The sequence below is a fragment of the Varanus komodoensis genome, unplaced genomic scaffold, assembly GCF_004798865.1.
Source record: "Varanus komodoensis strain SLA01 unplaced genomic scaffold, ASM479886v1 scaffold4, whole genome shotgun sequence".
Taxonomy (NCBI): domain Eukaryota; kingdom Metazoa; phylum Chordata; class Lepidosauria; order Squamata; family Varanidae; genus Varanus; species Varanus komodoensis.
The window spans coordinates 7,788,935-7,806,073 of NW_025335941.1; the positions used below are offsets into that span (position 1 = coordinate 7,788,935).

General features: G+C 41.2%; 1 protein-coding gene across 11 annotated transcripts in view; it reads right to left on the minus strand.

Moving 5' to 3' along the window:
• Nucleotides 1-318: 318 nt before the first annotated feature.
• BCOR (BCL6 corepressor) overlaps nt 319-17,139 on the minus strand; it is a 93,391-nt gene continuing 76,570 nt past the window's right edge. For all 11 annotated transcript variants that reach the window (XM_044442570.1, XM_044442565.1, XM_044442568.1 and 8 more), the window contains 4 exons: nt 4,545-4,690; nt 2,323-2,400; nt 2,009-2,159; nt 319-1,453 (listed from right to left, as the gene is read on the minus strand). In XM_044442570.1, the coding sequence (XP_044298505.1) occupies nt 1,177-1,453; nt 2,009-2,159; nt 2,323-2,400; nt 4,545-4,690 (652 nt within the window). In that variant the 3' untranslated portion in view covers nt 319-1,176. The remainder of the gene's footprint in view (nt 1,454-2,008; nt 2,160-2,322; nt 2,401-4,544; nt 4,691-17,139) is intronic.

Sequence of the window (17,139 nt, forward strand, 5' to 3'; positions counted from 1 at the left end):
TCCCTTAATAGTAAACTACTTTAACAGCCTAAAAATCTAGGGCAGATAAATTGAAACACCAGCATGAGACAATCTAGTTATGCTGGTGACCGAGTGTTCATGAAAAAATGTCACACTTGGGACAACACGAAGTCCAATTCAGCTCCTGCGTGCAGCAACAAACACAAACAGCTCTGTACACTTGCACAGCTCTGAGAAGGGAGGAAAGGGCAGTGCATGAGGGAAACACTGGTACAGCTCTCCATGTGCAAAGGGATGAGTGCCCTTTGAAGCAGCCTGGGCTCCCGATTCACTTCAGCTCTTGCACAAATGGAATGATTTCATTTTTTTTCTCAACAGTTTTATTGCCTTTAAGAATTTTTTTGTAAAATATAAATACAAAGGCAGAAGAATTTACTTACAAAGTTAAAACACAGATCTCAAACATAAACACACGATTCAGAAAAAAGGTTTAGCTTCTGTACAGTTTTGAGCAACTTCAACATAGGTTAGTTTTCAATATTTTACAAGATACAGAAAAAATAGTTCAAAGTCTTCTTTTAAATAAAGGGCATCAAATGTTTAAACATATATATATATATATAAACAATCCAGTTTGCCATGTGAAAACTAAATTTCACATCTTTTAAATTAAGATATAAAAGTTCACACAATTAGTCAATGCTCATGGATATGGTTTTACTTTATATTACAGTCTATTGAATTATATTCAATAGTGTTTACCTGGCCAAAGCAGGCAATTTTGTAAACAAAAACAAAAATATCATGAAGTGCCTCACCTAATATAGTCTCCCAAACCATCTATATGACTTTGATCACATCACCTATAATAGGTATTCTGTATAACCAGTGCTTTGTATGAAGCAAAGCCATTTCTTTATTTAAAAAAAAGTTCCAAGTAAAAACAAATTCATACCAAAGTCTGTGTGCATGTAAAGGAATATTATATAACAATTTGTAAAAACCAAGTGAAGTCTTTAAAAAAAATTCTTCCAAAAGTCCACCCATCTGGAATTTGTATTTATATATATGTATATATAATATGTATATAAAGGAAAGATATCTTATTTAACAGTGTCCTTTCTTTACATAAACAACTGCATTAACACATATACACAATGAAACAACTTTATGGAGAACTGTACATTAAGTGGCTTGGTGGTTCACCTCTGCGTATCAGCAATCCTCATCCGGATGTAACCATTCAAGCGAGGCACCAAGCAAAGTCTGTAGCTCACTTGTAAATTCCACCAAGTCCAACAGTTCCTTGCCTTCTGGGTTGAAAGCTTCAAGATCCGTTTGGCAAGCAAATAGCTGACTTTGAGATACCTGTTTGAAAAACTCAGCCTCCATGATACTGACAACTTCCACACTTGGGAAACTGCAGCGAAATATCCTGGGTGACATTTTCAGCCTCTTTGCTACATCAGAAAGCAAAAACCAGTTTCGTGGTCTGCAAAATGAAGGAACGAAAGTAGTTTAGATTACTGACAAGATGACGTAAGGGTTTCAGTTATTATGCAAAGATGCTACTGACATAATCATAACTGGTCACATTCCATCTGTCATTCATGGCAACAGATCTACTTCAACCATGGGAGTAGCGCACACACATGCACGCATCTTGCCCCCGCTCCCCAATCCCAGGCAGCCAACATAGCGTGTTCTACAGCTAGCTTTTGCTCATAAACAAAATCCATAAGCAGCCCACTGCAAAGAATAAGAAAGTTTAATTACAGTTGAAAAACCACACTGCACGAAAAACTGAATGAACACACAACCCATCCATCAGTCACTTGTGCACACACACACATGCAGAGGAATTGATAGTGAATTCAGTGGCATGAGAAATGTTAACATATATATATGTGAGTCCTGAATGGCTACATTCAAATAAAAACCCCCAAATGTTTACTATGCCCACAGGTTTCATAATTAAAGCACATTTTCCCCATTACAAAATTATAATACAAAATATAATACAAAGCCATAATATGATGGTTCTTACCCCTGTGAAAGAGACACCTGAATGTTGTAACAGGGCAAGAGAGGCACATCTGAGAATTCAAACTCAAAGATATCGCTAAAGCCATCTTCATCTTCATCACTTGGGCCAGGTGGATTAGACAGAATGTCAAATCCTGACTCACCTTTTGGCTCTATTTGAAAAAAGACAGAAAGACAAAATGAAGACATGGCACACCTTGCTTGGCTTTCTTCCCCTTCCTCTCCTATTCCCAACCCCTGTGTGTGCACACATACATGCACACACAGCCCCTGGGAAACTCCCATACATAATACAAAGAAGGAATGTTTACTTACCACACACAGAGCTGCCGTAGAAGTCCCAGTACAAGCCAGGGTCATCGACACCTCGACCTTGCAGGTCAGTTAAATACTCTAGCAAGAAATAGCAACATACATCGAGTCAAAATAAAAACCTACCAAGTTTTGCAGACAGTCAGCCATACCATGGCACACTATTCATACTCCAAGTGTTAGGTTCAAAGTTCTCAAAGAATCAGTGTTATCGCTCAGACCCCTATGCTTTGCCAAATGGAACACCAGTTGCATTCACACAACATTACAAGCTGCGGTACGAGTTGAGTATGAGTTGAGTACTGTTGTTCAACCAGAGATAATCTCTGAATTGCGAGTTGTTGTGTGAACTTACCCATGCTAACAAACCATGATTTGTTAACCACAAACAAGCTGCTAGGACTGAAAAGGACAGTTACTCTTGGCATGCATTCCCAACACATGCTGATCGGGACTCAGAGGAAGAAGAGCAGGGGGATGCCTTAGAATGTGGGCCAGTTCCAGACACTGAGATGAGAGAAACAGAGACGCTCATGGTCTCAAGGCCAAACTCCCCAGGTGCCCAGGCAGCCTCTGAGAATAAACAAGACGTACAGTTATTGGGAGGAGGCTTGGAACAGGGGGGTTTCTCTGAGGTGGCCAAAGCGGGTACAGCTCTTGACCCCACTAAATGATGTCACCAAAGGAGGGCAACCCAATTAGAGGACTGGCATACTGAATGAAGGCACGCTTGTTTCCAAAAGGTCCCTTCTGAAAGGATGGGGCCAAAACATACTCATGAGGAGAGTTCCTAGAAATAAATACTAGACTGGGCTCAATGAACCACTCCATACATGCTCAGAGATTTATTCTGGATGATTGTGCTTCTGGAATATACTTTGGTCAGTAAAGAACTTTTTGCAAGAAAGGTCTGTGGTTTTGAATGTGCGAAGGGAGGAAACCTAGCTCACAACACCACCCATAAAGAGAACCCATGATAGTGACCTGTGAATTGTTTGTGATTAACATACCATTATTCATTTGTATACCTGGGTTCACATGACACAACAATGCAGCATCAACCCATGATTCAACAACAACCTGTACTGAACCTATGTTCCAGTTTGTCATGTTTTGTGGCAATGTTTGTATCTCCCATCTTATTTCCTCCACAGACATCCAATCTAGTTGCCTCTTGTGTCCTTTCTTAATTTCAACAATTCACTCCTCATATGCCTAAACTGAGGCACTACACTGCAAATACTATAGGTACATATACTCCATATGAAACTGCACAATCTTCATATGGATTATTGGAGAGAAGGACTTTTCAAAGGACTTTTCAGTAGTGGCACCCAAACTGGAGAATCCCCCACCTTGCCAATGAAAGCTTCATTACTATCTTTTAGACCAAGTAAAGCCAGCCCTCTTCTATCAGGACCGAAATGCCATTTAATCTGGCCTTTTAGGATATCTGTTCTCTTTGCTTATATCTTTTTTATTGCTCCTAACCTGTTTTTCATTGATTTTACATGACTCCTTACTGTTCTATTATTGCTAGTTTTTATTATGCTTTATCATTTTGTTTAACTGTAATTGTTAGCCATCTTTTAACCCATGTAAAAGGCACAAAAGAAATATTATAAATAAAGAAAGTCCATTAAATAGGAATGTAAACAGGAATGTTCAGCAAAAATGGCTTGAGTACTTTCTGTTGGACCAGAGTTAATAGGGTATGGCAAGGAAGAGAAAGAGCACATACGTAGATTGCAATAAATCTCTGCCTTTTTGCTGTAAACTCCCTTTGCATTTCTGTCTGCCCCACTTTTATCATAATTTTCCCCTCAATCACTTATGCTAGGTGAGTGAAAAGATTACAGAGCTGACTAGAAGACCAAGCTATTAATTTCTCATAATAATGCAAATGTTATTCAAAGACAATCTGAGGAGTTCAATGGGTCTTTCTCTCTACTAAATGTGCTTAGGATCGCACCTAAAAACTAATAGCTGATTATTGCATAACAGTAATTAAATATTTGGACCTATGCTTTGATGTCCAAATAGTAAAGGTTTATATTTCCATTATAAAGCAACCCATGAAAAATAGACTAAATGGGGGAGAGCTGGTTTTCAGCAGCAGCCGCCACCGCCGCCGCCACCTAAGTGTAAACACACGTTAGTATAAAATGACACTGTAAATGTCGAAGCATTTTCATAAGCAAAAATAAGGAAAAAACATGGCATACCTGTTAGAAATGTTTCCATTAGTTCACTGTGGGTCATTTTCACAATTGTTCTACCTGAGTATGTAGCAAGTGTTGGGTCAGCGCCATAAGAAAGTAGCAATCGGACAATTTCTAGGTGGTCATTTTCCACTGCATCGTGGATAGGCCTAGAAGAGGAGAGAAATACCTTTGTTTCAAATGCAGACCTTGCAGCAAGACATATTTTGATTTGGTGTGTGTGTGAAGCAAGTATTGACAATAATTTTATTGCGAAGTAGGAGAGGGTTACCACTGTACTAACTGCATTTCTCACCATTTTGAAATGAGAAGTTCACTTCAGAAACTGAAACTAGGCTTACATAATGTATGCCTTTGCATACACATACTATATTAAACCAGTGGTGGGCAGAAGGTAGATACCCAGATGTTTGGGATTTCACTTCCCAGAAATCCTTGCAAGCATGGCCAACAGTCAAGAACATGGGGGATAGAAACACCCAACACAACATGCAATCCTGCATGGTTTCCACAGTTCACATCTTTTTACCATAATCTACCTGACAGACGACCAAGTGGTTCCTACTTTATTATGGTTCCATCCTCCCTGCTCAATCCTCAAACTGCTGGCATGTATTCAATCAATCACCACACCTGAAATTCAATTGCAAGGTGCATGGCTCCCTGCTTATCACCTGCTGCTTTTTCATAGGTCTGCTGGGTAGATGGAGTAGATTCTACAGTTGTCACCCTTTCCAGGGAATTACATGGTATACCAGGTCTGAGGAAAACATGATCTTGGGTTCAGACAGCACAGGTCATGGTGGTACAGGAAAAAAAAAAAAAAAGGAACAAACCCGTTTCTGATCATGATTTCTAAAGACCAAATTTACCATAGTAAAATACTATGATTGCTTCTAGACAACATCACAGACCAACAATTTTTTTTAAAGTCCATTATGGCTTGCTGTGTTGTCTGAATACAGACTGGGAGTTGAAGTCCAAAATACCTGCAGATCCTCTTTCTGCTTATTCCTGCATTAAACAACCACTGATTGCAACTGTGATCACTTTAACCAAATCTCTATTGCATAACAGTGGTTTCCATTTGCAATGGCAAAATGCTACTATCTGAAGCTATAATACATCAGGGAATTTGTATAAATGAATCTTAAACAGGTATGTTTAAGACTGAGGACAAAAATAAATGAGCTCTGCAGTGGCAGAAACAGAGGAAAATGAATCAGAATGTGAATTTATCCCTATTGCAACAAACTCAAACATTTGTTTTCTAAATGAAACTGAAATCCTGATACTGAAGGCAAAGGGAACAATAATTCCAGCCATTGATATTCAGGTTCCAGAAAATCCCACAAGAAAATGGAATACAAGACTGGCACACCCACCAGGCAAAAATGGAACAGTTGCCCAGAGGGCTTAGCTCTGTTACAAGTACTGAATAGCCACACTCTTTTTTAACCTAGGTCACTCTTCCACAATGTGTTGCTTTCCACGCATTTTAGATTCCAGCATTCCTAACATTTGCTCATGCTAGTTGAAGGTGATGGGAGTTGGTCCAAAACATCTGGAGGACACCACAATGGGGAAGGCTGACCCAACTGCCAAGGCAGTTGCACAATGAGCCGGTGCTCAGTGGGGGAAAGGAGGGGAAAAGCACCTGTCGCGTCTCTTGGAGCTGTGTGACCAAAGCCAGTGGAAGCAGGGGTTCGGCATGCGCTCTTTCACTAATCATAGAGGTTTTGAATTGAGGCTAGACACTTCTCTATGGACAAAAAGGGTCTGGAAGACTCCAATGTCAGATTCCCACCTGAAACTGGCTCTGCAAGGACAACATACTTGAAGGAGGGCTTAATATGCCAACTTTAACACATGATGATTTGTAAGACTTTCACACAATCATGTATTTAGTACTGGGGTCTTAAGGTTAACATGTCTACATAACAGGAAGTTATGCACTATTTTTTGATAGCAGCTCACTAAAAATCCATCAAATTTCCTATTTTTGCTGCTGCCTGGGAGAGTAAAAATAAAGGAAGAAGCTGCCAGAATACAAGTATGTTTGGGGGACTTGCATTTGCCTTCATGAACCTCAAATTGTACAGGCCTCCAAACACCATATTTACAACTGCATATTCTACATTTGCTGCACTGTAGTCAAAAGGAATAATGCAGAAAATTAGCAGACAACCTTAATGGCTTGAAAAAGCATTTATCCCAGAGCATTTTCCACACATACACTCAGAAGGGCATGTATAGCATTGAGGGAGGGAGGGAGGGAGAGCAAGCGAGCGAGAACATGTGTGAGAGAAGGCAGCCGGCACAGAGTTTAGATTGGTGACCAGCAAAATAGGACTGATGGTGATAAAAGCTGTGGACGAACGTGATGTTTTCTTTCAGATTATAGGGACATTGGTGGTTCCAGTTTATGACACTTGCAGAAAGGGCAACATTTATACAAACAATTTGCACAACACAAGCTTAATGTGTGCTGCTCCCAATGTGAAACAAGATAATATATTTTGGAACAATGTGCATATCATCAGTACCACAAGGCATGAACACCTGCTAAGGCTAAGCAGTGGGAAGACTCTCAAAGACCCTGCTGTGCTCATGTTGATTCCTTTGGGGAACGTCTTGGCCTGGGCCATCATTAAGACTGCAGCAGTCAGTCAGTTCTACTTCCAACTCTCCTCAGCAACTTGCCTATAGGAATCACATCACTCTCAAGAGCAGCTGCATCTCGTAGGCAGCAGCTTTATTCATCCTCCCACCAGCCTCCTGGCCTACAAGAACTGCTTCCTCTCTAAGCTGTTGTAGGCAGCCCTCACAGGAAGCAGCTGCTCTTCAGGACCCATGACCCGATCTCTTTTAAACACACACACACACCCCTCCCTCCCTCAGTGGCCAGCCAAGGTCACTCGAGCTTTTTGATCCCAGTGACAGGTTTCACAAGCATAAGGAAATCAGAGTACCAGGGGTGGGCAGGTAGGGGAAGACTATGGCAATAATGACCATGTAGCTAGCGAAAACAGCCCACAGCAAATTTACAACTAGCCAAACATGCATCACACCACCAGAACATACAACTCTGCATACTTATTGTTAATTTCCAGATGGTTGGAATGATATAGCCACAACTATCTTTTGCTCCAGTTCACTTAAAACCACTACCAAAGTGTTTGGAATAGTGGAAAGGGCACAGGCACTTTGGCTTAGGGCTGCAGCGAAGGTAAAACAAACTTCAATGTCCAAACATGGAAATATAGTAACCAATTTATTTTTGTTAGCCACCTTGAGCATTATTTTGGGCGGAAACACAGGCTATAAATTCAAGAAATATATTGAGATGGGTGTCCTTTCACAGAACTGGTGATTAGTTCCTGAAACTCACCATAGTTCAAGTAGTAAGGAGGGTCTACTATTTTAATCTAGAAGTCAAATATATAAAGAGAAAGATTGTAGTCAGTCAATTATGAGGGAAAGGTACTCTATGTATACCCAGATGCCTTGATTATGAGTTCACATATCTCTGGCATTCAAAACAGGTGTCCAACTGCAGAAATACATACATGCAGCACTACTGTAATAACTCTGGGCCACTCACCAGAAAAGAAAGTTTATTTGACATTAATGACCTCTTCTCAGTTGGCTATTTTAATGCCTAAGTGCAAGGCTTTCCCTGCAAAATATGAGAGTAACCTAGTGGCAAAAAGTTACCTAAGCTGATACCCTTCTCATAGATATGAGCAGTTAGGCTATACTGTCTCACCAAGACAAACTCAAAACTACAAAGAGGAGCAGCAGATCCGAAACAGAGAAAAGATCAGGAAGACATTTTAGCATGCAAGAGATGGGCTAGATCCATATGGCAAAACAAGAGGAGGACATAGAGCATCAAATGCTTTTGCAGATATGACTGAATATAGAGAGCAGTGCTCTACTTAGGAAGTGGAGAAGTAGGTGGGACCTTAATAAAATCCACAAAAGCTTCACCCAAATGTTAGCTAAATCTGCCCACCACCGTAGCCTTCTAAAGCAAAGGAGGCATTCCCTGTAACATGAGCACTAGTAGTAGATTTTTACTTTCTATCATAGATTTCATTAGGTTTTCTTGATGGAGGGAATACTGTGAAAGGAGCCAGAATACTCAAGCTAGGATAATGACTAAACAACGTAAAGTTGCAATTCAACACAAAATTAGGGTTGCTTAAGCCCATTAATTTCAATTGGCCTGCTCATCCCTTACTGTACTTGGCTGGAACCAAAATAGACAGTAGGTAAGGTTATCTGCAATGCTCAAAGATTCCTTCCCATTGTCCTACTACTGTACCTTGTGCAGCTAACTCAGAAGCACCTATCTCAGCATACACAAAGAAAGGCATAGACTTAAGATAACTCGATGCTGATTAGATATCCTTTAGCACTCTTGTAACCAAACCGTCTTACTCCCAGATGAGACTATTAGAAGACAGATGGGCTTTTCCCATCTTTTCAATCCATTCTCACTTTAATGACTGGAACATGGATTCCAATTCACAACCATGTATTAACCAGTTATTCCGCATCAACAGAGCACAAAAGTATGATCTTAGATATAGTTCTAGGCAGAGACTACTGGCATATTTTAAATACCTGAAGCACTGTCACACAAAAAAGGGCAAACATTTGTTTTCTGTTGCACCAGAGGGTAGGACTAAATCTAATGTATTTAAATTCCCACACGAACACAATCGCGATCATGGCCATCTTCTCTGCACGAACACAACTGCAATCGCACCCATCAGCCCCACTCGTGGTCGCAGACAGACCTGTGGTCACTTGCTGTGAAGCTTTTTTGTGTGCTTCTTCGTACATGCAGTACTCTAAAGTATTATTCAATAATAACATTGAATAATGGCTCCAAAGAAAGTGAAGAGCAAGCATGTGGATAAAAAGAATGTGCAGAGCAGTAATGGAGGTGACCAGAACGTGCATATTTTTCGCCAAAATTGACCCTGCAGCTAAGAGACAAGGAAGAGAGGAAACCCCTGAAGGAGATCTCCCCGATGCCCTTATGGAGGGGGACTCTCTCTCCAAACAATAACCTCCCACCCACCTAGGTTAGTGTTCTCTATTGTACTGTACTGTTACTTTGGTGTTCTTTGTTACTTTGTTTCAAATTTTTGTGATTAAAAAAAAAATTACGGAATGGATTAACCTTATTTAGCCTAATGGGCAAATCTGACTTGGTTTGCAACCAAAATCGGCTCGCGACCACATTCGTAGGGGTCAGAACCAATTAACCTTATTTACATTGAACCTTACTGGGGAATTTGACTTGGTTTGTGACCAATTCGGGTCGCAACCATTCGTGGAATGAATTTAGTGAACCAAGGTACCACTGTACATGTGGGGAGAAGACCCCCTCACTGGAGGTTTTTGAGCAGAGGGTGCAAAGTTATCTGCTGAAAATACTCTAACTCTGGATTTCCTGCATGAAGCTGTAGGAGTAGTGGGCTATACCAGGGGTCCCCAATCCAGCACACATGGATGCCAGCAAAGCTTTCCATTCTCTGACCCCTTAAAAATGTTTTAATGCTCACTTGGAAAATGTTAGCGTAGTCATTTTACTCTCCCTTTTGAGCCTTGTACTTTCTATCCCCTAGCCCCACACTTCTTTAGCATACCATTTCTCCTCCTCTTGGCCTCTAAGACTTGCTCTTTTGCAGCCCTCTAGCCCTTTACCTTGCTGTTTCCTTCTCCCACGCTCGTCATTTATTTCTCTTTTTCCTCACCACCACTAGCTCATTTTTGTCTAGCCAGGCTCCCACTGCAGTCATACAGCTAGCCACATCCTAGGGGGAAACATTTTGTGATGGTACCCACAGCAGTTCATTAAATTCCCCAAACTCTGCACAAGTCCAAAAAGATTGGGGGCACTAGGGCTACATGGTGTCCTACACCTCTTTCATCTGCTGCCCAATATACCCAACCACCAGTGCCAGTGCTCCATGGTTTCAGGCACTGGAACTATCAGAGTTGAGGTGCCTGGTTATATGGATTCCATTTTCAGACTACATGCCACCACTACCTCCAGGTTACACAAGGGATACCACTTATTTCCAGAAAAAACTATGATCCCTTGATATTTGGGAAGTTAATTTTACATCAACATCTCTCCTCCCCACATGTCTAAAATGGACTACAGGCCAGAAGGAACATCACCACTGATGATGCTGTAGCATATTTAACCACCAAACCCTTTGCACTTACCCACAATTTCCACAGACCAATGCCATTGCCGTGAAGACTCACATAGCCCCATACTGTGCCAAGAACTTGAAGCCTAACAGAGAGCACTTTCTTAGCTCCTGCCCCAAAAGTCATTTATGACATCCTTATTACCTAGACTCATGGAAAAGAGGCTCTCAGTAACTTCAGGATTTTGATTATTTTCATCCCACCATCAACCTGAGCTTACACAAGTCTATGGAACAGGTTTACCTTCTAGACTCTACTGTGTAAATATATAATGGACATAACAGAAAGTTCCTGACCATGACACTTACTTTACATGCGTCCAATTTTCAGGCAGAACATACCACAAAATGCTTTGTTTATAGCCAAGTTCTACGATACAGCTATTTATGTTCAGTTCTCTCTCCAGCGACTGGAATGGGGACTTCATGTGCTAATTATCTGACCCTGTCATGAAGCAGGGTGAAACCACCATCACATGTGGAATGGCAGAAGCAGCAAACTGGATGCTCAAGCCCACCCCTTCCGCTTCTTCCAGCAGATGCCCTGGAGAGCCCTGCTAGGTAGTCTTCTGCCATGACATTTGTTGCACTGAAAATGCAGCTGATAGGGCTTCACCCTCTTTTTCCCTGGTTGCGTTCCTTCACCTTTGGACCAGGCAGAGGAAAGCACAGCTGAGGAGCTCTTGTGAGAGCCCTGTGCCCCAATAGCTAGAAGAACCTATGAGGCAAAGGCAGGGTTGGTGTGATGTGGGGATGGCATATGGTGGAAAGGGGTACAATGAGGTGGAGTATGCTGTCCTCCATCTCAGGCAGAGACCTTGAGCCAGGGCTGATTATCACCCAATAGCTGTTTTGAATGGTTATTGCTAATAAAGTAATGATCATCTGATTGTCTTGAATGCTTGTATGTCAGTTTACCCTGACATCATTATTTACAATCCCACCTGCTATCCAATATGCATTTACGCTGGTGACTCAAGATCTGAAAAAAACCACAGAAGCATCTGCCATAATAAATGTGTGAAGTGTTTAAGGCATCAGAATACTTTTTGTTAGGCTTTGCCAGGGGCACTGCTAGGTATCAAAGAGCCAGGGGTAGACCCTTAAGGACAACAAACTTGCACAGATTTATATGTGCTAATTAACATACACAAATACATATGCATTACTACACTTACCCTATTAAACTGAATATGACTTACTTCTGAGTAAACATATTTAGGATCACACAGTAAAATTTCTTTTACTGTACATGCTTCCCCAGCCAGATTTTTTCCCTACATCGCCGCTACCTTTCCCCTATCTCTATCCTATCCAATCCCTTTGCCTACCCCTGACATTTTTACAATTTTTTTAAAACAAAATATATAAAGGCATCCTAAATATGCCATTATGATGAGTCAGCTACTCCCCCCTCCACCCCTGTGTGTGTAGAATTTTCAAGATGTCTTTCTCTAGAGTTTGTAGAAGCTGCCCAGAATTTCTCAGCCACTGGCTATTACAGACACTGCTACCCAGGAGGCACCTCTGAACATGTGCAAAATGCAATGCCTGTGTGGAAGGTAGGGCACTTCCTCCTGCTTATAGCAACAGCAGCTGCATCTCTCTCCCTCTCCTTACCTGTCAAAAGAACTATCCATTTCTATCTTTATGCCCAACTTTTCTAATTTCTCTGTTCTGCTAAAGAGTCATCAAGCTAATGGAGGCTCGAATGATTGTGGCAGAAAAGGTGGATAGGAGCTTGGGAAGGGGAGTTTCATGCCTTTGGCTGTTTGTAAGGCTCTCAAGTTGGCTTGATCTGAATTAATCCTGCCACCTAGAGCAAGCAGCCCAACCTTAATTTCCTCACCATCAGTCAAGCTAGGCTCTTGACTGAGGTAGTGGTGGGGATTTCTGCACGCATGCAGAGGGCCTCTTGCACCAGCCATGATCTGACTCTGACCCTTCCATCTCCAGTAGCATGAGAGGGAGACAAAATGCCATGTTGCAGCTCTCTCTTTCTGACCTGGTGGTAGACATTGACTGACAAGGCAGCCAATCAGAGAGCCCCAGTAAACTTGCATCACCAATCCATCACAAACAAGGAACAGATGTTCACATATGGCTCTTTTGCTCATCTCTGTACTTTCCCAGAGGAAGGAGGGAGAAGTAAAATGACGAAAGGGCAGCCTGCACACACATCTAGCTCCTGCAAAGAATTGGGGCAGGCATCATAGAGGCCTCCCTCTACCTTACTATGTACATGGCTACTTCCTTGGAGAACTCTTCAACTCTTATGATTCTACAATCCCAATCCTGTATAAAAAGAACAGACGAGATACATCCTATGCAGTGAAGCGAGCAGGCAGAAAAATAAGAATAGTGGCCTCTTACAGCTTCCACCCATTCTTAAGACTTGAGCTGAATAGCTCCAGGTCAGGAAAACTGCTGTGAAAATTTCACCTCAAACTATAACTTGGGGACACAAAAGTACTTAATGTAGAAAGATTTACCCTCATGAACAGTACACTTGGAACTAAAGAATGCAAGTTTTGATTGAATTTGGAGAGAGATGAGTAAATACAGAAGTGATGCACAGAAAAAAATATTTTCCAATTAAAACCACAATATAATTATCTTTAAAAAGACTCATACAATGATGAAAACAAGTACTATGTGTAAACTTTCCTATGAATAAATCCAATTACTTGGGTTAACAATTCAAGACACTTTAATGACACCCAGCACTATCATGAAGCCTATCTCCCTTACACCCATGCCAAAGGAAAAAATGTCCATTAAAAGATGTCATATTAATTTCCCCAGTTGTCCTTCATAAGATCATAGTAAATCTCTCTACAATAATAACACAGGTCCTTTCACTGAAGAAATGGAGAAGGGAAATTAGACTAACCAAAAGACAAGGCTAGTCTGAGATGATGACTCATGGCTTTCTGTTCTTGAAATCCAAAACAAACACAAGAGATAAACATGTAGCATGTGTAGCCACAGCTGGGCAGATCTGAGCGAAGTAGCAGCTCCATTTAACTTTTGTAATTTTATGGTAAGCAGAGAATTTCATAGAAGTGAATGCATCTCTGTGGCAAGTCTTAAAATAGCATGAAGCGAAAAAAAGAAGGAAAGAAAGTGTGAGGATTGGGAGTAACATGCCAGAAGGTTTTGGTCTTTCCACAGTTCCTAGTTGGGTGAATGCATGAAATGCACAAGATTACAGTTTAGCAGAAAGCAATCAGGTGAGAACTCTCACAGCTCTTAAGATCACTCAGTAGGGAATGTGCCCAGATCAAGTTACAGTTCAGCTGGAACAGAAGAAAACCACTAGATTTTCTCCCAGAATCTTTGGGATAAATCCTATATATGGACAAAATACACTTGTCCAGACCATAAAGAACATCTCTGAAGCAAGGGAGGCCACTGCTGTTCTAGTACACTTTTGGGACAGTTACAAATAAGCTTCTGCAATTTAAAATTTATATCCCACCTTTAAAATTCAGAACAGCTAACAACAAAATTGAAAGGCTTTTGCAACTTTCTAAAAGGTCTGTAGGGAGAGAGTGTGGTTCTGTAGAAAAGATGCTATTCTAAAAAACCCCCCCAAGGCATAAAAGGAAACCGTTCTGGGACTTTTTGTACTTTTGAGCAAGGTCTGTGCAGCACTGTCTTATCCAGTATGGTGACTCCAAATGTTTTCCACTATGACTTCCATCAACCACAGTCAGCATGGTCAGACACATGGTCAGCCTGAAAGGCATCAAGTTGGGTATGGTTGTTCTAGTAAATATGAGGGGGCAGCACCAAGGGAACAGAGATGCTTTCCGAATGTGCCCAGGTCAAGATGCATCACTTTTATCATGGCCACTCAAACATCATGCAAACTGGCAGAAGTTTGCTTGCGTAGCTTAAACAGTGAACTACAGTACTACTAAAAGCTGCCTGAATGTTTCCACACTTTCAGTGGAAATGACAGCTACACCAATAAGAATGGACTTGCAGGTGCATTTTCTCTCAGCTGTTGAATGTAGGAACAGGGAGCTGAAGAAGTTGTCAGATCCAAGGGGAAAGAGAATGCAGATGGTTTAACAATATGGATTAGGCCATGGTTTCTACTCTTCTCCATTCCAGCATGGAAGAAGACATGCAACAGTGAACACTGGAAGAGCTAGGGCCATATAGCCATATGATGGGGTGGTGTGTGCACCACTGGTTGCTGGTTTATGGGAAGTCAGGGGAAGAACACACTACAGCATTAGGTAATGTCAGAACCTGCCATTTGGTAAGTGATATGGGCATGTTAGCATCTAATCAGGGTAGAGATCCTTAGCATTAGAGTCCCCAGGTAAAATAAATGTCTTAGAGATTACTGTAGCAATTCCACAGCATGTTTCAACAAATGAAAGCCTATTTTTGAGCCCTCAGTTTTGTGTCTGCACCACATGCTGCAAATACTTCATTGCCTTATTGTGTAAGTACTCAGTTAAAAAAAAAAGATTCTACACAGTGGGGTGTCCCTTCATAAAGTTTTTATTTACTTAGAGGGATGCAACCACCGCTACAAGACTGCTGTGGAACTGGTGAGGCAATAATGACAGACTGCTCAGGAGTTTCTAACAGGCTTCTTTAAAAAAAAATGCAAGTTGATATGCAAAGGCCAAGAACTAATGGCTACTGGCTTCCAGGCATGCTAATTTTATGTCCCTGAGCTGCTAGGTTTAGTGGTAAGTGATAAAGCATTTAAGTGGAGAAGCCCTGAGGAACATTCACTCCCTTAGTACAGGTACAGCAATTAAAAATAAATATGTAAATAAAAACTGGCTTTGTAAAGATGAACTTTACATAACAATTGAGGGCAGAAAAGTTCAGTCTACACAGAATGATAGACCAAGGATCAAAACAGTAGGAAAAGATTTCCAAACAGGCAGCCATGTTAGTCTGCTTGTTTGTTTAATTTCTATGCTGCCCAACAGCCAAAGCTCTCTCTCAAAACCACCAAGATGCTTCTGTGGCATGAGCTTATGCCTTAACAAATGGGTTAATCTTGTTTAGAAAAATATACTGTTAGCAGAAGGCCTAACAGAAGGTTAACATATCTTATGAGACACCAAGTGAGCATGGAAGCTTACCCCGGCTCCTTGCCGCTACTAGGGGAAATGAGAGCCTCTCTCCTTCACCCCTGCCCAAAACAAGAGGTGGAGATGGTGGGGACATGGCCAGCCTCTGCCAGCCCTGGCAAAAAGCCTGTGCTGGGATCTGAGTCATACTCCACTCAGCCTCTCCTAGTCCTTTTGTTTGGCAGCTGCAGCAATGTGGGGAGCTTCTGACAGCTGTTCAAAAGTGCTCCTTGGGCACTTCATGGTGGCTGTCATTAGTACTCAACCACATGGACTGAGCAACAAGCTTTTGTCAAGAGGCTCTGTAGCTGTTTGGCTTGGACCTCAAGGTTCAAATGACACAACAAGCCACTGTAGGACAAGCAAATCCTCTAACAAGCCATGACTTGTCAAAGTGTCTTATCAACCACACTCAAGGCACCTTAACAAGACACACAAAGCAATGACAGCTTAGCATGTTGTACAAACCCAATCACAAGCAACGAACTACTTGACTGCTTACCTGCATACCACTAACAACAGACAAAGACTAAAATTAAATATTACATACAAGACAGTCACTTAAATTACATGAAAAGTACCACATGGCCACAACAGCTAGCCCAATATTTAATTTCTTTGTTCTTCTATGTCATTTTTGTAACACTGAGCTTGATCAAAGTATTCTCGAGAATTCAAAAGTTTGTACACACCTTAATGACATTTTTGATTGGTTTTAGAAAGATCCTACTGTGGATTTAGGATTAAAGTAGATGAGTTTTTCCTTGCATTTATTGAATAAAAATATTACGGTATTTTCAAATATATAAACAAAACTAAAGGAATACAGAATAATAAAAGTCCTACACAAAGGTACTGAAACACTCTCCTCTGTGCATGTGTGTATGCGTGTTTTAAAAGTTCTAGCAAACAGATTTAAATTTTGCATGGTTGAAGAAATACATCAGAAGCTACCAAGAAAAGTTAAGTCTCCAAATCATTTTAAAGCATTTATCATAAGGAAGACGTGCTCCTATATTGGAACGGTCAATTAAGAAGCTCACCAACTGGTCCTATGCTTGTTTTGGCAAATGCAAGCAAGCTTCCCCAACCTGGGACATTACAATTACCAGTTTCCCAGCCAGCAGGGATGCTTGGAGTTGTAGTGCAATATATCTTGGGGTTATCTTTTTGGACAAGACTCTTATTGAGTCCAACAAACATGTAGGTTGCAAGCCCACCCTAAGTGTGGACAGACTTAAAGCCAACATG